This window comes from Cyprinus carpio, chromosome A2 (assembly GCF_018340385.1).
Source record: "Cyprinus carpio isolate SPL01 chromosome A2, ASM1834038v1, whole genome shotgun sequence".
Lineage (NCBI taxonomy): Eukaryota > Metazoa > Chordata > Actinopteri > Cypriniformes > Cyprinidae > Cyprinus > Cyprinus carpio.
The window spans coordinates 19,708,129-19,734,044 of NC_056573.1; the positions used below are offsets into that span (position 1 = coordinate 19,708,129).

A 25,916-nucleotide genomic window follows, 5' to 3' on the forward strand; every position below is an offset into this window, starting at 1 on the left:
TTAAATGAGTCATTTAAAATTCAAATCCCATTTCCCTGAAGTTCACGTCACAAGTGACCATATTTGTATAATTCACGCCTAAATTCTGCATGGACATACCGCAAACGCTGTAGCTCGTTCTTGTGGATAACATGTCGAGAAGACGATGTTCTCTGCGCTGTGAAAGTAAATTCGGTTTATTTTTACTTCTATAGGATGGGGCTGTGAAGAATCGGTGGATAAAATTAATCTACGATACCACAGCAGTATAATCCCAAACTTTTGCTGTTCCTGTCATTTTACTGACGACTGCTTCTCTAATGTCCATGAGATTTTGACCTTGCATGCATGTAAACCTGTTGCTGGGGTCTCCCAAAACCAAATAAGGAACCTTTCAAATGGCATAATAGGGGCACTTTAAAGTCACCATGAAATCAAAATTGACAGTTCTTATTTGTTTATGGAATATTGAAGTGTGAATGATTTATCCTTGCACATCATAATTGCGTTATTCATGTTCCCTCGTAATATTTATTCAAAACCTTTAGCTTCCCTTCCCCCTCCCAATGACATCTTTTCTCTGATAGCATGTGTACCGATATTAAAGCGGGACAATAATCCCTCTGTTATAGTGACCTGCCACTCACATGAGATTGCAGCAATAGCAAACGGCAACGATCCAGTTCATTCATGATGAGCAAAATCAAGTCCCACCCAATATTTTTTTCTTTTTATTAGATGGTTCACTTGGATATACATTACAATAGCGAAGAATAGATGATCACAACTTCTGTTTCATGATGATTACGACTTCTATTTCATGACAATTGCAGTAGTAAAAAAAGGCAGATACTATAAAGTATGCTATGTGAACACAGTAGAATATCCAAATTCACAAAATTCATAAAACAGTAGACAAAAAGTAATCAGATCCTAATTCCTACTATAACCTGCTATTTCTGATAAGATTCTACAGTGTGCATCCAATGGACACTTTAATATCCCATGAGGCCACGTGAAAGGATTTGTAAATGGAAGTGAAGAGATTCTTCTGATGCTGTACCTTCTCAGATAGTATGCAAAGAGTTATTTAGAAGTTAGGTGACTTATAAGAAAAAAAAGCTGATGGATTTGGCATCAAGTTTATGGCATCAAGCCTTAACAAAAGAGTTTTGCAAAAGAACAGCATATTTTATGCTTTACTGCTTTAATTTGGTGCATTTAGATGCAAGTCCTGAAAGAAAGAGTTTCTTTTATCATCTTCTGTGTTATTGCAGAACAGAACGCTGTGAAATAATTTTTAAATGAGTGTTCATTTTGTAGTAGAATAAACAACATGAACCAGATTTTATACAAAATAAACCAAATGTGCTTTGTGAGACTACAGTACATCTAATATATATTTTTGACAAAAATAAGGCATGTGGTAAAAACGGAGAGTAGCCCACTCCTGTTGTTTTCACCATAACATGTTTAAAAATTAAATGTTTTTCTGTGTGAAGAAATATTTCAACTGTCCGAGACCTATGTTTGCAGCAATATACAGCTCATCCTTCAGTTTTTTTTTAGAGGTTATTGTATGGTTGACTCCAGGCATCGGGTCCGAACTAGTGGCAGTGATCCGGTGATTAATATGGTGCTACTGGGCTATGATTAGTGGCTCTGACAGCCCATGCATCTTGGCTGTGACCATCCCTCCCTCTTTCTCTCTCTCTCTCTTCTGTGTAACCTTCTCTCTCTGCCACTCTTCCTCAGCAGGGAGCATTCCCTACAATTTATAGTCCATCAGGGCTGCTCTGTCTCCAGCTTGCTTCCATGAGAGAGAGAGAGGTGCTAATGGAGCCTTGCTCTTATCACAGCCCGGGAGAGGGATGATGTGGAGGGGGAAGGCGAGAGATGAGCACGAGAGAAAGGCGGATAGTGCCACGGCTTGCTGCAACTTTGCCGATATGAGCGTTTGAATGGAAAAGGCCCTCCAGATGCAGCGGGGGCGGCTCATCGAGTCTCATCTTGGCTAGTGCGCCGAACCGCAAGCTTTCAGTCATTCACTCATGGGCTCTCACGGACTGGTGCGCTCATTCACGCACATGCGCTCCCGCTACCCCCACTGGTAAAGTTTTGTCACCGCACTTCCACGGTTATCAGCTTTGAACCTTGTGGCTTTAGTATCAGTGTAATGCAGGAGTTGGGAGTTCACACCTGTAATCTGTTTCAAAGCTGATCTTTTAGACTGAGGGAATCTCTATGTAAATAATGCTCTGTTTGCACGGTGTGTCCAAACCTTTTCCTTTGAAATTACCTCTGTGAAGTGGGCAGGCTGTTTTGGCAATGCAGTCAAAACAGCGAGCGGCCCTTCGTAATTCTCCCCAACCCCCTCCTCCTCCTCATTTTTTTCCGTCATGCCCGTTTCCATGCGGCCCCGCGGCTGTGTGACTAACACAGTCTTTTTAAATCAAAATCAAAATAAACTCTCCTCAAAAGAGGGCGAGTGGCCTTTGCCTGTCTGGTTTTATTAGTTAGGCGAAAAATGAAGGCAAGCTTGACTGTAGTTTCCTGCGTGTGCAGGCTGCGGAGAGATTCTGCCGCTTTATTCACGCGCTGTATCAAGGAAGATGTCATGAAGTGTGAGGTTATCTAATCCCCGTTGTGCGCGTTGACGCACGTCTCTGCATGTTAATGAACTCCGCTATAAGAGCAATAAAAAAGATATTAAACTGTATCAAAGAAACGCTCAAGGGAAGAAAAGAAGCCGGCATGGAAGATATCACATCTGCTGATGGTTGAACTTTTATAGGTTTGGAGATCTATGTGTTCTGTGTTCTCTTTACTCAGGATGCTTTGTCAAAAGCATTGATGCAAAAAAATTCGTAATTTAATATTTTGTATTCATTTTAAAGTTTGCATTTGCTTAAATTCAATATTAATGATTTTTATCGAATTTGTTATAACTATTTACATTTAGAATCAATTATTAATAATTGTTTTTTTTGAAAAAGCATACATTGGATGAAACATTCCAAATGAGTACTAAAATCTGCAATGCTAAAATATTTTGTGAACATATCTAACCTATGAAATCCTTTTCAACTCAAGCTAGAGAATTTTTCTCATTGCTCTCAATCAAATATAGAGAAAATCTGAGGGAGCATGAAAGGTGCCATATACTTTAAAAATAAAATGTTAATATATTAATATTTAATACACAAATACATATTTTAATGAATATTAAATTTTTATATGAATAAATATTTCAAATAAAAAATAAATATTTAAAAATAAATGTATTCATATTTTACTCTTATTTAAATTTGGAAATTCACAGAAACAAAATCCAATCAAAATCCAAAACTAATTGGTAACTATTGGTAACTTTTACTAACAATGTGGTAATTAAACATTCCCACCTGAGTGGGATGTGATCTGATTAGAAACAACATAAAATCATCTTTCTCATCCAGCACTGCCCCTGTCCGGAAGTAGATTTTGGGTCGTACCGCTGGGCACACAAGCAAGCTGTCAGACTCATGTTGGAAATATCCTCTCCTCCTTTTCTCACATGAAGGGCTTGCAATTTTGTGAAGTTGCTGTTAGTCCAGGTAAGAAGACCACCTTGAAATAGAGGCCTGGGTGAATGTTACTGCTCTACTCTCCTCGTGCTTTCATGTGGTTTTCAGCTGTCCAGGTGGAGCTCTCCTTCACCCCTGCCCGTCCTCAGTGCCCCTGCTGTCGGCTGTCAGAGCTTCAGGATATGATTTTGCTCTGCTGTAACAGAGGCTACTCTCCGTTGTCTGTCATTTAGAGTAATCTCCATGTGCTTTGGAGGAAAAAAAGAATGGAATATGTGAGAGTGGTAAACCAACAGTCAATCCAAAATAAAACCTCAGCTTTGTAAATGGATAATGCATATTTTGGATTATCGTTATTTCAAATATTAATTTGCTATTATAAAATTGTTCAATGGTGTCCAAAATTCCTAAAATGTGATTATATTTTTGAAAGAAATTAATAATTTTATTCAGCAAGGATACATGAAATTTATCAGGAGTGACGAAAAAGACAATTATAATGTTACAAAAGATGTCTATTAAAAAAAATCAGAGAACCCTGAAAAAATGTATCACGGTTTTAGCAGCACGACTGCTTTGAACACTGATAATCAGTATATTAGAATAATTTATGAAGAATCATGTGACAATGAAGAGGCACAGGAGTAATATTCATTTGTTCATTCTGTAGTCCTACCAGCATTAGCTACCAGCCATTTAAACATCCTATTTCAAATCTGCTTCCCCATGAATCAACAGCTTTTGTGCATCATAAGTATGCATACTACCCACTGTGCCAAGTGAGAGTTCTTTTTTTAATAGTCTTTTATGATATAGACAGACATTTAGGGAATGAGTTGCTTTAAAGTGCCCTCGTAGTTCCCCGTGTTATGGTCTCAGCGAGGGGCTCTTTGCGAGTGATTTATTGGTCTAAAGTGCTCCTTCCTGATTCCATCCCCGTTCTTTTAACTCAACCCATCTTCCTCTGTGCTGCACTTTGGCTTTGTTTTGCTCGGTTCCTTCACTCTGTCTCCCTTACTTCTTTTAACTTCTTTACTGGCTTCCATCCATCCTCACAATATTTTTCAGAAATCCCATTTTTCCCCCCCTCCCCTCCAATCCCCTCAAACCCCACCCTGAGTCTGTTTTTTGCGCGTCTCACTACTGATTTGATTTAGTTGTGTGACGGTGTGTTTTGAAGCCCCTCAGGGCCGGCAGTTTTGGGTCGGGAGTCTGTGTGGGTTTGATTCCTCTCGCAGTCGTGTCCAGAGTCACTCTCCCTTAAGCAGACAAACCAGATTAGAGTCGGCTTCCCTTTTCTGCCAACGCTGTAAACTGACAGTGAATTATCCTGGTTAGTTTACACGCAAAACAGTCTTACTGGATTCCAGGAGCTGGAGATGTATTTTGTTTAGACAAGTTTTCAGTGCCATGGCATAATCCCATCTACAATGCAGATAAAGTGTGTGGAAAGAAGATGAGTGTTAGAGGAAAAGCGGGCATGACTGGGCATGAGGCGAGAGGATAACTCCGGACAGCTGCTTTTAGGATTAGCGCCACACTTTGAACTGACACTGGGATGAGATGCCACGTACAGTATCTGTGGGCTTCAGCTCATAGGCTGCTCTGCTAAAAAGACAAGCTTAAACCAGCATGAGTACAGGTCAGTTTGTGCTGCCAAAACTGTTCATCATAAAAAGAGGGTTAATGGGGTTAATAAAAGCTTGAAAAAAAAAAAAAAAAACTGGCATATTGAGTGAAAAAAATATTTCCTGTATTTTGTTCATTTATTTTTAAGGTAAAAGATCAAAATTTATTTTAAATCAAACAAACCTCATTGAACTCATTCAAGTATGGGTAACTAACTTTATATAAATTATAAAAACTAACCCCACCAAAATGAATGGCATTTAGTTCCAATAATGGTTCTTGTGCTAAAATACTCCAACAAGTGACAAGTCGACATGATCAAAACATTTCTTTTGATCAAGTCACACAACAAGTAGCAACTTTTCAGAATCAGGGTTACCAGGTGTGTGAAACAAAACCAATACAATTTCTATTCAAAACTAGCTGAACACTTGCCCAGTCACACTTTTTTTTCGATGGTTTTCCCCTCCATCGTGGGTCTGCTCCTTCAAAATAGCATTCCGGGGGGATGGGGGCGAGATTGCTTTAACCCGTGGACTAAAAAAAAACCTGCGGCAACAGTGTAAAAGTAGCTCAGTTCTGTAGTAAAACTGCAGATTTGGCAACCCCCCAAAAAATTAAAAAGCAATGCTTAATATGATTCCCCACCTTCTAAATATTTAACAATCATAATCAAGAGGTAACCATTCAAACCAATAGCATTATCACATTATTGCATCATCAAACCTGCTTGCAGTGAGGGCAACAGCAGTGCAGAAACTGCTTTGTGCAGGTGTAGAGAAACTTCAGCAAACTATTGATTGAATATGAGTTAGTGAAGGACCTAAAACAAGTAAGAATGAAAGACAGGACTGTGTGTAAATTTGCCATGGAGAAAGAGTGGAGGATGAGATGCTGCATATATTGTAAGTGATTATGTTAACTGTTATGGGGCTCTTCATTCATTTATAATTCTCATTGTCTGTTTAGGATGCTGCAGTATTTGTTCCGTTGATTCATAAGATGTTGACAGTGCTGTGTCTGAGAGATTATAAGTTGTCAGTAATTATAGACAATTTTAAGAATATCATTTGTGTACTTGAGGCAATATTAGCTATATATAACAGTCTTGTGTAATTTTTGTATTGGTTTTATTAGTTTAATCAACACTGATATACACAACGGCCTCCCCCAAAAAACAGCCACATTTTAACACAATTACTTAATCTACAGCACGACCGGTAGAGTCCAGTCCCTTAAAGAATGACTTGTTTGAGTCAGTTCATTGTATAGTGAATTAAGACTATATCCTGTGACCAGTATAGTTCTGATTCTGTTATTATTATTATTATAAAATGATCATCATTGGCAATGGAATTGCATTTCTTTCATCCAAATATTTCTTCCTCAAAAGTACTAAAAATCATTAATGGAACCATTGAGGAACTGGAATTGTTACATTTGTGATGATTCCCAGACCTAGTCTCTTGGGCACAATAGCATCCCATGCAGAAAATCAGTATCCAGAAGAGAACATATGCTCTTCTTTTCAGCTGTGTGCTTCTAGCAAACATGCTCACATGAAAACACAGGCAGTGCGATCATAAACACACGGCCACAACTGAAAACAGTCTCCCCTTTATTATCTTCCCTTCTGCCATTTACGATGTGCTATTAAGCAAACCAAAAGCTACGCGTTGTGAAATGTGTTACATCTGCCCACATGCATGACTCAGTAACATAGAAAAAAGCACTATTATACAGCCTCCGTATTTGGCTGAAATATAATTTATGTATTTTTTTGTGCCATGTTTACAAGTCCAGCATGCATCATTTGTCAGGGAAATGTCGAAAACTAAGTGGCAGTAAATCTGTCCTTGTGTGAAGGAATCATGTCTTCAGGACATGGGATAACACCTGTCTAAAGGTTTCCCTTCCTGCTTTCTTTTTTTGCCATCTTCTCTTGTGAGCTGTAACGAAGTTGTCAAGCAGGACTGCCACTGCCACTGTCAATGAGCACTATAAAGATTTTTTTCTGTCCCTCTGAGTGGACCAGTGCCTCTGTCCTTCTCTCAGCTGAGAAAACCCCCCGTATGCCAGCCCCTCTTGGAGGACACAAAAGGAAATCTCTGCCTTTTTGCCCATACCAGAAACCTCCCTCTGAAAGAGCTTAGCTTTGTTCCAATCCTACCAAGCAACAACGTTTGTCTAACAGTGATGGCTCAGACTTGAATTCAGATGGGATGTGTGGGAGAACTCAATGCAATCAACAAATGTAGCTACTCAAGTGGCAGTTTGCTAGAGGAACTTATAATTTGTTGTGTTTTATGAGTCATAAGTACACATGACACATTCGGAATGTGTTGATTGTTGATTATAGGGCAGATATTCACTGTAAATTTGAATCAAAGGTTGTACCTTCGCTGGCAGGTGGTGCAAATTGCTTTCAATAGATAATAATAGATTGTGGCATAGCCCTTCTCACTTTCAAGTTGCTTTGGATAAAAATCTCGTAAATGAGTAGATGTAATGCAAATATAGATAACACTCCATTTCGTTTGAGCATATGCAATCACGCACACACACATACTTGCACTTCTCACATGCAATGTTGTCATCAGAAGTAATCTGACAATTAAATATCCTTAAAACTTTACACAGATTTTAGTCATCTGTCATCTAGTCATCTAGTCATCTGTCTTTTAGGTCAACTAGAGCATGTAGATGGATTTTTCAAATTAACTATAGTATTTTTTGCAGCAGTGGATTCATTTAGAAATGCAACCTCTTAGAGAGGGTGTTAATGTGTTGTCAACATGTTGAACTTTATCTGAGGAGTTACATTTCTTATACAGCCATCAAAACACAGTTTGTGTTTCAACACCCTCAATTATAAATGAGAAAAAACTTCAAATTCCCTGCTATGAATAATGTTACCATTATTATGCATGATCCACAGGTCTCATTTTTATCATTATCATTTTTACATAACCTTGTGTGTATTTGACAGTTGATGTTGACGCAAAAGAGCTGGCTTTCTGTGCAAGAAGCAGGCTTTTTAAACGCATACAAAGTATACATTTTTGTGATGACAAAGAACTGCAACGTCATGTCAGCAAAAATATGATAAAGATGATAATCAAAATCAATTTGATGTTTTGCTTGTTGTTGCCATAGTAACTTAGGCACATCACATCCCACCTCTGGATAGGGGGTGGGGAGCGGCAGCTCATTTCCATTTGAAGAGACATGAAAACATCATTTTTTTTTTTTGCTTCCACCAAAAAAGAGGTATTTACAGCATGGAATAATAAATGTTCTTTTGAGCTAAAACTTCACAGACTTCTTCTGTGGACACCAAATACATTTCTGTACAGGTTGTAAAAAAGGGACATAATACAGAATACAATAGACAACGCTGACATTCATTGTAAAAGCAAAAAACACTCTTCAAAATTTATTTGTGTTCAAAAGAAGAAAGAAGGTCATACAGGTTTGAAACAAGTAAATAATGACAGAATTTCTTTTCTTGGTGAAATAACCCGTTAAAGGTGCTGTATGTAAGATTTTTACTCTGCTAAAGCATAAAAATACCATAATATGTTTGCAGATATTTAAGCAACATGCTAAGTTAACATACTTGTTTATATGAAAAAAAATGCTAGAGTCAGTTATTCTCCTTTGAAAATGTGCGATCTGGCCTGGAATGTCCGTGTTTGTTTTGGTTTGTGAAACCTGCCCACTGCCAGTTTACCCAATTGTATTTTAGCACCCCGGCTTGCCAGCTGGCGGAAAACACAGCATATTTTATTTCATTCATCAAGTGAGCTCGTTCCTGTTTGTGTCGTCAATCTGGCAACCTGTGTGTGCTCAAGTTTGAGGAGGAGAGGCCGGGTGAAAAAAAACCCTCTCCAATATTTTGAATTTGGACTGCAATACCTAGTTCAACCACTCGGTGTCAATCCTACATACAGCACCTTTAAGACTAGTTGTTCAGACAACTCACCGACTACTCATTGAAAATATGTAGATTTAGCACATACGATGGGCATGTGGACACAGCAGACGTCCTGTTAAGTGCAGGGAGGGAGGCATGGAGCTGTAGCCCCAGCATCAATTTTCATTTTCGTCATCTCAAACCGCCCAGAGATGCTGAAAGCCACTGGAGCATCCAGATCTCCCACAGACAGAAGATGAACTAGCAGGCCCTTTTAATTTTAATCTGGAGAAAATGGAAAGTTGAGCCCTGCCCTCTCTTCTGCTCACCCGTGTCACTAAGGAGATCATTGTTCTCTTCACTCCTTGCTTTCATTCGACTCCCTCTCAAGTCCCCCTAAAATCCTTCATCTCTCCACCTCAATCAGTTCTCTGTGTTTCTAACAATGACTCGTAATTTAAGTGACTTCACAAGGTTTGTAATCAAAATGGCTCTTTTTGTAAGGGTTGATTGTGTCTCACACATATGGCTGATAAACAATATGGCTAATGAAAAGACCATAAGGACCCAGATTCCTTGACAAGGAAATAAAGCCTCGTAAATGAATATGCCAGCTTTCTAATTACAGACAATTGACATTTCCAAGTCCTCTGGAGTACCGATGCCAGGCTGACAGTAGCAAATGCCAGTGCGGAGAACTTCTCCATTACAAAAGATATTCGCTTCAATGTTTGTCGAGAGTCTAATCAAACAAATTTATATTCATGGCTGGTGACCTAAGTTGATTTGCAGAATTTATGTACACAAGGGAACAAGTCATTTATATCGGCATGTGTGTAGTATCAATTACATTTATAAACCTCTGCTGTCTTTCAGTCATTTGTGTCAAGGGATTATTAATGCTTATTATGGAGAAATTTAGCTGTAAATCAGCCTGTATGCCTCCCACAGTGATGGCAGATTCAAGACACGTCACCTGTGTGGAATTGTCTTTATTGTGAACGTTTGCTCTTTGCCAGTTTGGGTTATGAAGATGTCCATGAAGGCCCAAGAGGGTTTTTAAGTAATGCAAAGTAATGCAGGATGAGAAGGAGAGATGGTGGGAAATGTTTTTAAACAATAGTGTTTAAATTATTAGATAAAAAAAAAATATATATTTATATGTTTTAAAATGTGATGGCAAATCTGAATTTGCAGCAACTTTTACTCCAGTAAAAGTGTCAGATGATCCTTCACTGTCAGATGATCCTTCAGAAATTATTCTAATAAACTGGTTTGCTCAAAAAAACATTTCTTTATATGTTTTTTGTGGAAACCGTGATGCCTTAGGTCAAAAAAAAAGAGTGTTTATTTAAAAAATAAATCTTTTAAAACATTGTAAATATCTTTACTCTCACTTCTGATCAATTTAATGCATCCTTACTAAATAAAGGTATTTATTTATATCATTGACCTTAAACTGTTGAAAACATGTTTATACTCTCACGTTTTGGACCTGTATTATTTAGCGCCACCCCATTGCAAACAGATTGCTTGAAATGGATGTCAGTATCAGAGATAAATAGAAACTAAAACCCAGTTCACACAGTATCTTTGATACTATGTATTTTATGCACCAATTCTATTTAAATTCAATGTATTTCCTTTATAATATTTATTTTTAGCAAAAACATAGAATGACATCTGCTTAATGTCATAGATAAGTGTTACTCAACAACCATGAATGAGAACACCTATAGCATCCCAACTGTCAGAAACCAGCACATGCATCTTTCAGCGTGAACAGGGCTTAAGACACATTCCGAATCACACGTTGTTCAGACATGTTTATCACTTTTGATCATGTAGTGTTGATAGGAAATACTGTAATGAGGAGAGGGGAGGCATGATTGGCAAATGACACAAGCTGGTCTCAAACTTGTCACCTCTCGTTTCTTGGAGAATTTGCTGCACACCACCAGGCAACATCTATGACATTTTAACCATAGAAAATTGGATGAAGTCTTGCTGCCACAGTCATTTTTTTTTTTTTACAATATATCGCTTTTAATGGAGACTGTGTAGGTTAGCCAGAGCAACTGAAACATTCAAAACATTAAAACCCATTCGACTCTTTCACCCACTTTAGAGGTCACCGTAAAATCCACCATTCTGCTCACTCTGCACTGACTCAATACTCAACACCCTTTTACGATGCTTTCCAGATGTCCAAGAATGATGCCACACAGTCCTAACGATCTGTTCATTCATTAATTAACTCAAGCAATCCTCAATATGCAAACATTTTTTTAATGGCTGTGCTATAAAATAGCATGATAAAACGCTAATTTAGTCAACTGGGCCCCCTATATGAGAAATCTCTGAAGACCTACAAATATGACTGCTTGCCATGGAAAAAGCTTGAGATTATGACCTCATTAATTAGCATTAAAGATGAGCGATGCAAGCGTAAGAAGTGTGTCTCTGTGGACGTGTGGGATGCGGCTTGGTTGAGCTTAATGTATCTGAAAATTACCCTTCAGCCCTTACCAGAAAACTCCTTCCTGCTAGTATTGGATTATGCTAGGTCATTGTGGCTAATTACTGCCTTCCCGATCGTCATTTCTGTACTTTTTTCCAACACAGAGCCTATATACTGGTCATTTGCACAGTGCAAGGGATGTTAATTAACAATTTTCTACTAATACCCTCATTGGCTCTAACAGATGATGCTAGCCGGCCTGGGGTTGATCTTTGACTCTCTTGACTTTGATTGAGTTGAAGTCCTTGGACTTTGTCTCAAGACAACAGACATCACAGATCATGTTTACCCGCCATTTGCCTAATGGCTTCTTTATCCTCTAGTGTAGCGGAGGCTTGTTATGAACAGGATGCTCTTATTGAAAAGGGTGAATGAGCCTTAAGAAGCCTTGTTTTTCTGCTAAGGTCCATTAGCTGGTCCTAACTGCAGTTTTTGTTGTTTACACCATGCATACAATAACACTACATGCCAAATCGGCACTGTAATGCACGCTGCAGTGTGCATTCCTCAATATTGCCAGCCTCCTCTCTCTCTTTAGTCATTCTCTGCTGGTCTCTGGCTTTAGCGCTTTCTTTTTCCTCTGGGTCCCACATGCATGTTTCGATTATTGTTTAATTCCAATGTTATGAGCCGAATGTAATGTTACAGTGTCGACCGGTCAGAAATTAATAGCTTGTTGCGTGACACTGGGAGAGCGGTAAAATTCACCATCAATTCTCCAGGCTGTCCCCAAGTTTAATTACCGTTGGAATGCTGACTGGGATTTTCATTATAGCAGGTTGAAAAAGGGTCAAAGTAGATTTGCAAACGTTCACTTCCTCCCCCGGCAACATTTTATCATGTGCTTGAAATGCTGGAATAATTATATATCAAGCTGAATAAATAATTGATTCTGTAATAGCCCTTTTCTTGTCCTCTTGTGAGACCCGACCTGAATTTTCTACCTCCCTCACTCTGGGCTCACCTGCTTTAATTCAATTCAGGTTATTTGGATAGTGCTCACAGGCAAATGAATGAACTGACTGCAGGATGATGCTATGAAATCTAAAAGATTTTATTTTCTTCTAAAAAATATATCTCTCAAATAAAACATTTTTCTTTTGTTATTTTATATATTACATATTATTATTTTTTTATATTTATTTTTCTATATAATTTTTTTAATTTTTAATTTGTTTTGTATTCCTTTATTCATTGATATTTTTATTAATTGTTTGTTTTAAATTTATGTGAAGCACTGTGTGAGTAAAGTTAAATTTTAGTACTACTTCTAATAAAAGTAATTATTATTAGTAATATTTAAAATTGTTTATGGTATTTTAAACCATTTTATAGTGTATATTTTTTAATAACATAATTGTCAGTTGTTGTATTCCTTAATGGTAAATGCAGATTAAATTTTGGTGTGTGTGTGTGTGTGTGTGTGTGTGTGTGTGTGTGTGTGTGTGTGTGTGTGTGTGTGTGTGTGTGTGTGTGTGTGCATTTATGCATCTGCCATTATGTCTTGTGTTTTGCTGGCTGTGTATAAGGCAGAGCTCTCTAGTGCAGGGGAGCGGATGTAAGAGAAAAGTCCACATTGAATTAGCTTCCATCACGGAGCTCTAATGCTGTATAATGGCTGCAGACATCTCATGGGTAATAGCTCAGGGATTACAGAGTAGGGATATTGCTCTTAGTGACACCACTAACCTTATTAGAGAGAGAGGGAGTGAGAACGAGAAAGTTTGCTGATAATTTGCAGTGACTAATGCCTGAAAAGATGTATTATTATAATAGAAATTACCTGCTCTAAATTACAGTTATTTACTGTATCTAGTGTACATGATGACAGCCACATGTTTTTCCCAGTCTGTGACATTTCACACATGAAACACCCGAATAAATATTTACCTAATGAATCAGGCTTTTATTAGTGTATTGAGGTGTCATGCAAACTGTGTAGCGTAAATGAAAGCCTTTTTATTCATTTTCTACAGAATGGGAATGTCAGACTGCATTGAATCTGACCTCTTAGTCCATACATCTGCAACACACATTTGTTTGCTTGAGGTAGGTGTCTTTGAATGAGTAACACAGCTAGATAGATCCAACCCAGCTATTCATTTGCGCCTGTTCAAATAGCCACTTTCAAGTGAGAAAACAAGCTGAGATGTTTGCAAGTAGTCATGATTTTTTTTTAAGTGTTTCTTTTGAAATGCATTTGTGCATGAGTGAAAAAAAAAAGACAAGAAAAAAAAAATTAGTTTTGTCCATGCAAGATGCGTCTGAGTTAAATAGAGAGCAAGGAAAAGAGCGATAAATGGCACAAACTCATTGAAAGCAAGATTGTAGTCTTTGAAAATGACATTGGCAGCTGGTTTAATCATCTGGCCATCTGAATCAGATGATTTGTTCCTTGCCTTATGCATTATGAGGGCACTCTGAGCTTTTCAGGAGAACTTTTCTTTGAGACTTGACTGTGTAGATTGTCCTCCACAAGTGTGAAATGGTTTAATTTACTCTTTCTTAATTGCTTTGGTGGATCTTGAACTGAGCCACGAGAGGGGTTAGAGAATAGCCAGTACTAATCTAGAACTCCATTAACTCATGCCGAGGGAGGATTTCTGATTACACGAGGGGCAAATCATATAAATCTTTTTTTTTCTTCTGTTAAAGTATTGCTTTTCATCACCTGCATTAATGTTTTGTTTTTCCGACATTTTCACCATGTGCCTAGGAAATTATGCAATAATATAGTGGATTTTTTTCATATACCAAATTATAACAAATCCCAAATGTAAAAATATAAAGTCTACTCCACTTTCATGCAACACTGCAAACCTACAGCTGTTTTCTGTGCTCTTTTAACTGAGCTATGAGGTCATGCCTTGACATATCGTTCTTATTAATTCTTGTGATAGGATTTCACAGGTCAGAGATATGCAAACATACATTTTGGAATGCAGAAAAATGCAAAACTTCTCTGCATAAACTTACCTTGCATACTGTAAACTTACCGTCCTCAGCAAGCCACACAGTTTGTGGTGTCATTGTATCATTATTTTTTTCATTTTTGTAATTTTCAGGTGCTGATTAATAAAACACTGATTAGACAAAATGAACTGACTAAAAATCTGATTTTGAATTAACCTTAAAAATCCCTCAGTTGTGTTGCTTACTGAACATGGCATTAGTTCTGTGCAGAGAGTTTAGTGAGCCAATAGCATGTAGATTTTTTTCTGAGAAGTGTAAACACTGCTTAGGTACAAGCTGTTTAATGCGCAAAGACTCTTGCATGGATGTTTTCCTTTCACTGGGTAGGAGATTGCATTTGTGTCATCCATTGATTAGCATCTTGTTTTGGTATCTCTTGTTATACAGCAGCCACCGGAAAAAGCGTAGGAACAACAAAGCACGCCAGGACCAGATAAATGAGGGTGTTTCACTGGATACATGTTGTAGAAGACCGGGATGCTGCCATTTGAGCAATTGGACAAACAGCCCACGCTTATTGGACTTGTATTGATCTGCATTATTAGCCATTTGTTGCATGAAAACAGAGAGAAAAGACTCTGACTCTGTGTTTTTTATTGATATTTTTGATAAAACTTTAAAAACTTTAAAATTTCAAAATTTAAATTCTCTTTTTTGTTGTTTCTTTTCTGTCTCCATTGTAGTGAATAAGCACAAACCATGGATCGAGACGTCCTACCATGGTGTCATCATCGAGAACATGGACACTGTAATGCTCGACCCTCCTCTGGTCGCACTGGACAAAGACGCCCCTGTCCCTTATGCAGGTATATGACTTACCTTACTTATTACACAGTGCTGTGGAATACTCGATCCTGATTAGACAGTCATGGCATTCAGGCATATGTGGCCATTGTCCCTTATAGCCAGTGTCTTGCACGCAGTTTGTTTCATGCATCCTTTTTCTTCTCATAATCAAATCGTTTTAACTGGATCAATGTTTCTTGTCCATTTATCCATTTATTTAAGTTGCAATAAGCCCTTGCTTTGGGGTTTATTTGGTGATAATGACTATACATTTTCCCCTTGCTAATTAATGAATTCTTTTTTCTATGACTCAATTATTATTATTATTTTATATATATATAGATCTTTGTCCAGAATAGATGTAATTGAGTTATATAATAAGAATTGTACTTTTATGCTATTTATAAATTATTTTTGGAACACGTCAATTGGAATATTAAGTATTGCTATATAATATGGAATAATAATTATTCAATATTTTTTCATAAAATTGATTAATACATTTTATAATATTTAAATACATTTTTATTAGTCATTTTTCCAACAAATCCTTTTAAGACAATGCCTTCAATGCATCCCATAAGTGTACTACCAAAGGTCAATTTTGAAGCATGCAGCACATGCAGAATACAGATATGGTCATTTTGATCTTTTTAATTACATGGCAGCTTTTATGCAGTTTAATCACGATTGTGATCATTTTGATTAACTTTGCAGCCTACTTTTTCCATATCTAATCTATTCTTATGAAACACACAAGTTTACTCCAGAACATACAGGTTTATTCTGGAATTTATAGCAGTGGATGGTAATAATGGCTTGGTTCTTCAATAGTACTGGTTCTCTGTTCCTCTGTGTGTAAGTGAGGGTGGTTGAGTTCGAGATTTTATGTGTATTGCAGCATAGTGTTCATATAAAAGAGATTTAGTCAATGCTTTCCACACTGTTATGGAGACAGATCCACCTGACCTTCCTGTTATTTCCAAGTGTGCTTCCTGCCTCTATCTCCATTGTTGTGGTGACACACAGCACTTGTATAAGTGGATCTTGTCGCCCTTTCCATGGTCGAGCGTTCAATAAACCGGTCCGGCCTTAAAAAATGACTCGTACATTGTACGCTTTGGCTTTCAAAGAGAAGGAGTCAACACCTCTCACGGAGCAATGAATGACAGCACAGCTTTATGACGTGTTGCTTATGTAAGATGGATTCCGACTCACTGGTTTTCAAGTGCAAGTTGTTCAGATGAGGTGGAAGGATGTGGGGAGAATGGTGGCTTGACAGATGCAAAGTAATTAAATAAAGTGATTTTTTATTTATTTATTTTTTTACACAAAGAGGAATGTGTGGAAGCATTGTGACAGGTAACTCTCTACAACTCATTAAATGACAATGGCTACAATTAATCTCCTTTCTGGCAGCCTTGGAAAAAAGCACTTTACTGGCTTTTATATATTTATTTTTGCAGTTTGCACTTGAAAAGCATGCTGTGTATTGTGCAGCTGATAAATATTTGTTGTTCATACCTTGGGGAATCTTTTAGCTGACAACATGCTTTTTTTTTTTTTTTTTACAGCATCACCACTGACTAAAGGTGGTTATCTTTGCAGCAAGTTAGTTAAGTGTGTTTTTGTAATACCAAACTTTAAAGTATATATTTTTCTAAATGCATATCATTGGTGTTCTTGTGAATGATTAACTGACTGATTGATTATTGACCTTGTAAATTGTAATTCTTTCTTCCGGTGAAAGGAAAGACTTCTCTCTGTCCTTTTTTTTTTTCCTGGTCTGGTGTCAAAATATTTTTTACTGGTCATGCAGTTATATTTTTTGATGACATTTCAAATGCAAATATATAAAATAATGTACAAATATATTTATAATTATTGTAGTGACACATTTATTTTGTCCTTAGGATAATGACATTATTTAGCTGTTTTTTCCTATTGTATTTTTGACACTCTACACATTACATTTACATTAAGTCATTTTGCAGATGTTTTTATCCAAAGCGACTTACAATTGGGGGATACATAAAGTGATTCTTCTTAAAGTGACAAACAGACACAGGAAGTGCTTGTAATACCAAGTTTTAGACATTGTTCAAATAAGTACAAGCTAGAAAGAGAAGGAATAAATAAAGAGAAAGACAGTTTTTTTAATTAATTTATTTATTTTTTATGATGAAGTCAAGTAGCTTCGAAAGAGATGAGTTTTCAGCTTGCCCTTGAAAGTTGTCAGGTACTTTGCATTCCGGATAGGGGTGGTGGGGTGATGGTACCACGAGGCGTCGCTCACTAGCGGATCTCAGACTTCTGGAGGGGATATAGAATCATAATAGTGAGTGGAAGTAGGCGGGTGCTGAGCCTGTGGCTGTTCTATATGCAAGCATCAATGTCTTGAACTTGATGCGAGCCGCAACTGGTAGCCAGTGCAAGGAGATAAAGAGAGGTGTAACATGGGCTCTTTTGGGCTCGTTGAAAACCAGTTGTGCCGCTGCATTCTGAATCATTTGTAGAGGTTTGATTGTGCTTGATGGAAGTCCAGCCAGAAGAGCATTGCAGTAGTCCAGCCTAAAAATGACAAGGGCCTGGACAAGAAGTTGTGCAGCATGCTCCGTTAAAAAGGCCCAATCTTTCTGATGTGGTGTAATGCAAACCTGCAAGATCGAGTAGTCTTTGCAATGTGGTCTTTGAAGGACAGCTGGTCATCAACGGTTACACCAAGATTTCTGACTGAAGTTGATGGGGTGATTGTAGAAGAACCTAGCTGGATGGAGAAATCATACTGTAGAGTTGGAGTGGCAGGGAAGACAAGAAGCTCAGTCTTTGCCAGGTTGAGCTTTATGTGATATTCTTTCATCCATGCCGAGATGTCCACCAGGCAGCCTTGGATCCGTGCAGCTACCGTTCAGATCATCTGGTTGAAATGAGAGATAGAGCTGTGTATCATCAGCATAGCAATGTAAGGAGAAGCTAGGTGCCTGTATGATGGGACCCAGTGATGTCGTGTATGTGGAGAAGAGGAGTGTTCCAAGATCTGATCCCTGAGGAACCCCAGTGACCAGTGTTTTGGATACCTCCCCTCCCCAAGCCACCCTGAAAGACCTACCAGTGAGATAGGATTCAAACCAGCGAAGTGGAATCCCTGTGATGCCCAGTGATGAGAGGGCAGACAGGAGGATCTGATGATTCACAGTGTTAACCCTTTCGCACATGAGTTTAAAATACCACCTTATTGTTTCCATGGCGACGCGTCATGCTTGTCATGTGACACACCAAAGCCAAAATAGATCTGTATGACACATGGATCGCTTTTATTTAGTTTTCCCTGTTTTAATTCAAAATATTCACAAACATGCTCACTATATTATGGTATATCTTGATATTCCGATTCTGAAATATGTGCAAGTAAATATATTTGGTAGTTTAAACACTTTTATATCGACCGTGTTAGTTAATCTATACTGGGTGATGGGCGCCGCCATGTTAGTTCGTGCTGAATCCGAGCTGTGGGATTTACAGCACGCAAATTCATCCTTTCCTCCCGAAACACGTTAAAGTAGGTCTCTGCTAAACTGGGAGAAGTGCAGAGTAAACTTTATAGTTACCTACACAATCTCTATATGATATCAATAAAAACGTAGTCAGACTATATTTGTAAGGGTCATTATTGCCTTTTCCATAGACATCAGAGTGTATTTTACAAACTGCAAATGTATTTTTTTGCTAGTACTTATGTTTTTGTTAAATATCTGAAACCTAAAATAAGCATTATATGGTTGAAAACACTGAATATTTGTGATAATATGTCCAGCGCTCAGCGCGTCTGATCTGGCTCTGCGCCAGCCAAAGCGCTAAAGTGGATTTAAATTCAGCAGTTGATGACATGAAGCACTGAAAGGTTCTAATCACACCGGTGTGATCGTACGCTTCAGGGACCAGCCAAGACTGATCACACCAGTGTGATCGTACGCGCTAAAGGGTTAAAAGCAGCTCCAGCAGAAAAATGAAGATTTGGAATCAGCTTTTGCAATCTGCAAGGCCTCCTTAACTGATAGTAGTGCAGTCTCAGTTGAATGGCCACTCCTGAAACCTGACTGGTAACTCTTTCGAGGTTTTTCGCTATGAATGGAAGGAGAGAGACAGGTCTGTAGCTATCTGTAAGTGAAGTGTTTAATGTAGCTTTTTTGAGCAGTGGGTTTACACAAGCCTGCTTGAATGCAATGGGGAAGGTGCCTGTGTGGAGAGATGTGTTGATAATGTGTGTGAGTGCTGGTAAGAGTGTAGGAGAGATTGCTTGGAGGAGGTATGAGAGGATTGGGTCTAGAGGGCATGTTATAGGGTGGCTAGAGAGGAGAAGTTTTGATACTTCTTCCTCAGTGAGGGGACAGAAGGAGAAGATGGGAGTTTTAGCAGTGGGTGTGGTTGGTTTGAGGTCTTGTGTGTGTTGGGCTGAGAATTGACTACTGATTGTTCTGGTTTTGTCTGTGAAGAATGTGGCGAAATCATCGGCTGTTATAGAAGTGGTGGGAGGTGGTGGAGGGGGACAGAGGAGAGAATTTAATGTTTTGAAGAGATAACATGTGTCTGGGGCGCTGTTGATCTTGTTGTGGAAGTATGAAGATTTGGCAGTATGGACTTCAGCAGAGAAAGATGAAAGCAAAGACTGATACATCAGATCTGACGGATCTTTTCATTAGCACCATTTTCTCTCTGCTGCCCTGAGTTTGGTCCGATGCTCACAAAGAACATCGGATAACCAGGGGTTAGATAGGGCAGCCTGTGCTGGCCTGGAGGAGAGAGGACAAATATCATCTAGACAAGAGTTTAAAGTAGAGCATAAAGTGTCAGTTGCTGCATTCACATCCAGAGATGAGGAATGGGTAGAAAAGGGAAGAGAGGAGGATCCTATGGAGGAAAGATGGGAGGGGGAAAGGGAGCGTAGGTTTTGTCTAAAAGTAAATGGTATAGGGGTTGGTGGCACACACGTAGCAAAATGTAGTTTAAATGTAATGAAGAAATGGTCAGAGATATGTAGGGGTTTTACCAGAATGTTGTCTGCAATACAATTACGTGAGTAAATTAAGTCAAGTTGGTTGCCTGATTTGTGCGTGCTCGTAGAGGTAAGTCGTTTGAGATTGAATGAAGCAAGGAGTGAATGGAAGTCTGTAGCATAAGGCTTGTTCAAATGAATGTTGAAGTTGCCAAAGACTAAAAGTGGACAGCCATCCTCCGGGAATGAGGACAGCAGCCCATCCAGCTCCTCTAGGAAGGTGGATAGAATTTGCCCAGAAGGGAGGTAAATTACCACAACCTGGAGTTTTATAGGAGTTGTTACAGTGATCACATGAGATTCAAATGAGTTATAATTGCATAGGGGAGATCTTTGCATCTTTCAAAGCATCATATATGATGATCTCCTAGTGAAACTGAACCTAGCACAAAAAACAAGATGCATCGTGATTTTTGTTTTTCATGGCTTAATGTAAGGAATATTTCACATGCATGTCACCATATTGAGATATGAAGTAAAAAACTTTTTTGGCATCCAGGATAACACTCTGATGGCTTATTTTACTAACCACAATAAGTTGTTAGAAGACAAAAAAAATCAAAAGAAATAGAAATAGAAATAGAAATCTCATAAATGTCATATAAACTGTCAAGTTTGATTTCTTTCTTTTAGAATAATGAGGAAAAACTACACTTTCATTTTAACCATAATCCACATTCATTTTCTACATCCATTTTCACATTTTTTTTTTTTTTTTGAAAGTCCTGTGCACATGTTTCTTTGATTTATCAATGACATATTAATGGTGGACTGCAGCTGTTGTTAAAGCATCACTGGGAAATTAGTGCTGTGCTCTGATTGGGTGACAGGTGATATTTCACTGCCTTTTCACTGGGAGCCAATGGATACAAACGTAAGATTGCTGCCAGGGAGACTCAGAGAAAAACGGGCCCTCCATCTCAATCCGTCATTCTCTGTAATTCTCCTCGCTCCCATTCTTTCTGTCTTTCTTTCTCTGTCCGACTCACCTCTTCCACGTCAGACTGTGAGTTATGCATGGAAGCCTTTGTCATCAATCCTGTTTTCGTCTGTTTAGAGAAAGGAATGTAGGCGTCCTTCTGGCACAACATTAATTGGGGTGTGGGAACACGACCTGGGATTGTTAAGTGCTTCGCCTCATTCTCCTTCGTCTTTTTCTCCTGCCTCGCTTACTGTCTCCCATGTATCAGCTTGCTTTGATGTAAAATAACGATGATGAGCCTCAAGTCGATGATATATGCTGAGGCAGGGATTTGTTATTTCTGGGAACAAGACTTTCCCCTGTAGAGCAGATAGCGTAGGTCTTGTAGTATGCATGGAGCATTCTCAGTCAAATTACCGTGAAGGATGAGCCAGAGTCAGTAGAGGAAGGGAAAAAAGAAACGGCAGCTTCATTTGCTAATTCTTTATCTCAGTCGTGGTTTCACCAGCCTCTTTCCCATTAATCTCTTCTCTCAGATGATGTACAATGCCGTATTGTTCCGCTGAACTTTGCCTTCCTCGCACCAGATTAGCTAACAAAACCCAAGCTAGGAAGTGGTCCAGGGAAACTATGGATGGATTGCAAAAACCACACATGAGAGTGAGAATAGGAGGATGTATTGAAAGAGAATCGCAGTGCCTGCAGTTCAGATACTTTGCAATTGTATTGTGTGTCTTTTATAGAAGGGGAACCTGCTGCAAACTGAACAAGGGAAATGGCTTTTTTTTTTCAGTTGAACACTTTGCATGTTTTGTGATTGTGTTTGGACTATTCTGTCTAAAAACAGAAATCATATACGCTAGTGAATTTTGCTATTAAATTATAAATAATGCCTCTCTTCTGTGTTAGAAACTGTAAAAGAAGGTATTTTGATCTTGTTAGTGGATGAAGAGAGTGTTGATTATGTGCTGGTCACAATCCTCTTTAAGGTGTGACAGGTTGTCATTTAAAATTAAGGGTGCTGTACATGATGCAAAAGATGACACATGTATTTTCAACACAAGGGTCACTTGCTTGATATGAATAAGAGCTGATTGAAGTGTCATGTATATCATATTTCGTGACATATAATTCAGGAGGTTCATAATAAGCATGGTAGGTTAAATTTACTTGGATTTGACCTACAATTCTACACACATTTGTAAGTAAATAAATAACAAGGAAAGATGCTTCGTTTTTTAGGCTTTCTAAATGATAAATGTAATTAGTTTCTATGCTTCATGTTAATTAATCTGTGATATAGATGCTTAGAAGACGCTTAATAAAGCAGATTAGGGGGCGGCTTAAACAGGCAGCCTGAAAAAAAAAAAGGAAGGAAAGTGAGCAGAGGAACATTCCACCTGATGCGTTTTACATAAACAACCTTGTTGGGTGATCGTATAACTGTCCTCAGACTTGCAGTAATAATAATTCATTTAGTGTTTTGCAGAGCTAGTTTGTTTTCATTCCTGTCCGAAAGTGTTTTGTGACCTTTTTTTCAAAAATATAGCTGATTTGCCATGGAAATGTAACCCTATTAACTCAACCACCTAAATTTTGGATCATGAAATGGTTAATTTCAAGCCTGTTCACTCCAGGGTCAGCTGTGGATGAAAGTTTAAGAATTATTTTGGGTCTTGATATCATGTGCGTGAACGAGAGTGTGCCCTACATGAAGTGAATGAACAATGTGCTCTATCTCTGTCCTCCCTTGGAATTACATTCAGTGATCCTTGAGGGTCAAGAACCATACCTGAGGAATTTTACTAACTTATGATTCTCTTACTCATATAGTTTCATCATAGTTTATACACTTGGGGAGACAATTTCTGAGGTTCTAACTGCAAAAAAAAAAAAAAAAAAAATTCCACATTTTGAGTTTCTGTAGACACCTATTGGTTTGGGAAGCTTTTTTCCCCGCAATGCTGTATATGCATTTTCATGTTGCTAATTTTTCCCTTTTGTTTTATTATTTTTAGTAAAGAACCAAACTGAAGCAGCTGAGCCAAGCATTGCCATGATTTCCCATGATGCTTTGCGAACGCTGAAAATGCATTGTCTGTATGAGTGTGAACTATTGTTTTGCACGCATCCTGTGGCCCAGTGGGATGCATCCAAAAGATGTCCCCAGATGTTTTTCAAGACATTCACAAGCAACCTCTATTCTTTCCAGGTTGTCAGCATTCTATGTTGTGGAAAAGAAACCATGAGAATCATACGAACGGGTGATAATTGAAAGAATGAAAGCTGAGAGAGTTTTTGTTTTGAATCCATCCATACTGTCGGCGGGGTGACAACTTCAATTTTGCTAGCAAAGTCTCTCATTTTTCGAAGAATGTCTGTGTTTGAAAACTGAGAAGTGGTACAAAAACTTGAGGTGTAGGTCAAATTAGAATAACGAGAATGTGTTGGATCTGCGGGGAGCATCCCATTGTCGATTCTCTCTGCCTTTTTCATGCTTTCTCTTTCTGAAGTGTAGTTTACTGCATATATTTCTTGCATGGTGTGCCACCTTTGCCTCTGAGATATATTTTGAGATATAGATGTTGTTTCAATCATCCTTGGGTCTTTGTTTATGCTACCTACGAAGAATTTAAGAAGCCAACGTACCCTGGTGTAGCTAGCTTTCTCAAAGTTGACTGGGACAGCTTATCAATTCAGTTACTGAAATAAAAAAAACTAAAATAAACAAATATATCATATATATATATATATATATATATATATATATATATATATATATATATATATATATATATATATATATATATATATGTCTGTGTGTGTGTGTGTGTGTGTGTGTGTGTTTTACATGCTAATTAAATGGTGAAGTACAGAAATATACCTGTGAGGTCTCTTTTAATAACTTCATTACAGGGGTTCATATGCCACACTCTTGAAGTATTATCTTTGACTTGTACCTGAGAAAATTGAAATAAACGCTTCAAGAGGTGATTGGTGATTATAACAACACATGCTTATAATACTGAATATTTAGACTTGAGATTGTAGCTAAATGCAATAAGATTTGACAGCGTTTTCTGATTAGTGCCGATGGTCCCTAAAAAGCTTTCCTAACTCAAAAATGTCCACCACTGTGGCCTCAGCGCTGATTAAAATGACACTTCCACCTCCGTAAGAGACTGGGAATTCAGCCAGACATCATTTGCAAGCATAATTTAATAACATCTTAAGGTGTGCAGATGAGAAGGAACTAAACCATTGCTGGTTTGAGGTCTCTTTAGAGATCCCCCGGCTCTTTTTAATTAGCTCCTGACTGATGGCATGATTGTGAAGAACCTGGCGTTACATTTCATTTAGCAATTTTTATGGTTTAATATTGTGCGTTTTCATTTTGGTCCCTGAAATGTGTAACTTGTTATTTGGCTGACCTGTTACTTTTGCAGAATTCATCTCGCAGGAGCTCTTAGAAGCACATTAGCTGCGAACTTATTATGATGGCTGATGCCTTTGAAATATCAAAGGAGGTCTATAGTACCTGGAAAAAGTGATCTGTTAGAATTCCCTTTCGTAGCAATGGCAGTTGCTCAGCTGGTGCAGGCCTCTCTGTTATTATGTGACCTGCTTGCAGCCATCTGTGCTTATGAGCACTCTATTTTTGGCCACAAAGGTTTTTAAGCCAATCACCATTGTTTTCCCTTGCATATTTGTGCTACTTGCAGTATCATATGTCTCTTATTTGATGTTATTATACTTTTTCAACACACTTGTTTTGGTGGCTTGCTGTACTGCACTGTACTGTATCACAACAACAACAAAAACTAGTTATCCTAGATAATTTCTAATAGTAAATGTTCTACTCAGGTAGATGTTGTCTGCTCACTTAAAGGGCATGGATAAGAACTGTGTGTACTGATTGTAAAGAAATATTTCTATCATTATTAAATGACCTTTTGAAAGAACACTTGATTGTCTTTGATTCATTTAGATCTCTTACATAAGGTAAAAACATGAAGGATCAGAATATAGTTCTTGCAATTTAAACCATGCAGAAATGTACTTGTCATAGCACAGTCTCTAGAAAATAAATGTTTAATCGTGATTGTCATGACAATAAGTACACCTTTTTTCTGTCAGCTGTGCAGAACAGGGCTAAAGAAAGTGTAGATTGGTTAAACTAAGATGGCTTAGCCTTGTGAGTACTCTATTTTCCTGACAACAATTTTAGTAGTAAAACAATATTATTTATTTATTATTATTATTATTATCATTATTATTACTGATTAACTTCTCGGCAAAACATTTTTTAAAACTGTATAATAAAATATTTGTATTAAAATATATGTAAAAAAAAAAAAAAGTTTTTAGAATGCATTGCTATTTTGAATTGCTATCAATGGAGAAATATGCTTTTTGCCCCTTAGTTTTTTTGGAAAACATAAAAGGAGAATCAGTTAAAAAAATCTTCCGCTTTGTTCCATTCTTTAAATAAATATATTTTATGGCTTCAGAAGACTTGAAATGCAGTGCACAAGTCATATAGACAGCTGTTTTGACATGTTTATAGTGTG

At 37.9% G+C, this 25,916-nt stretch overlaps 1 protein-coding gene across 1 annotated transcript in view; it reads left to right on the forward strand.

Annotated features, from left to right (window-relative positions):
* Positions 1-25,916, forward strand: part of LOC109100537 (calsyntenin-2-like) — a 228,624-nt gene that overhangs the window by 80,936 nt on the left and 121,772 nt on the right. The window contains exon 2 of the mRNA XM_042777659.1: positions 15,268-15,390. Within this exon, the coding sequence (XP_042633593.1) occupies positions 15,268-15,390 (123 nt within the window). The remainder of the gene's footprint in view (positions 1-15,267; positions 15,391-25,916) is intronic.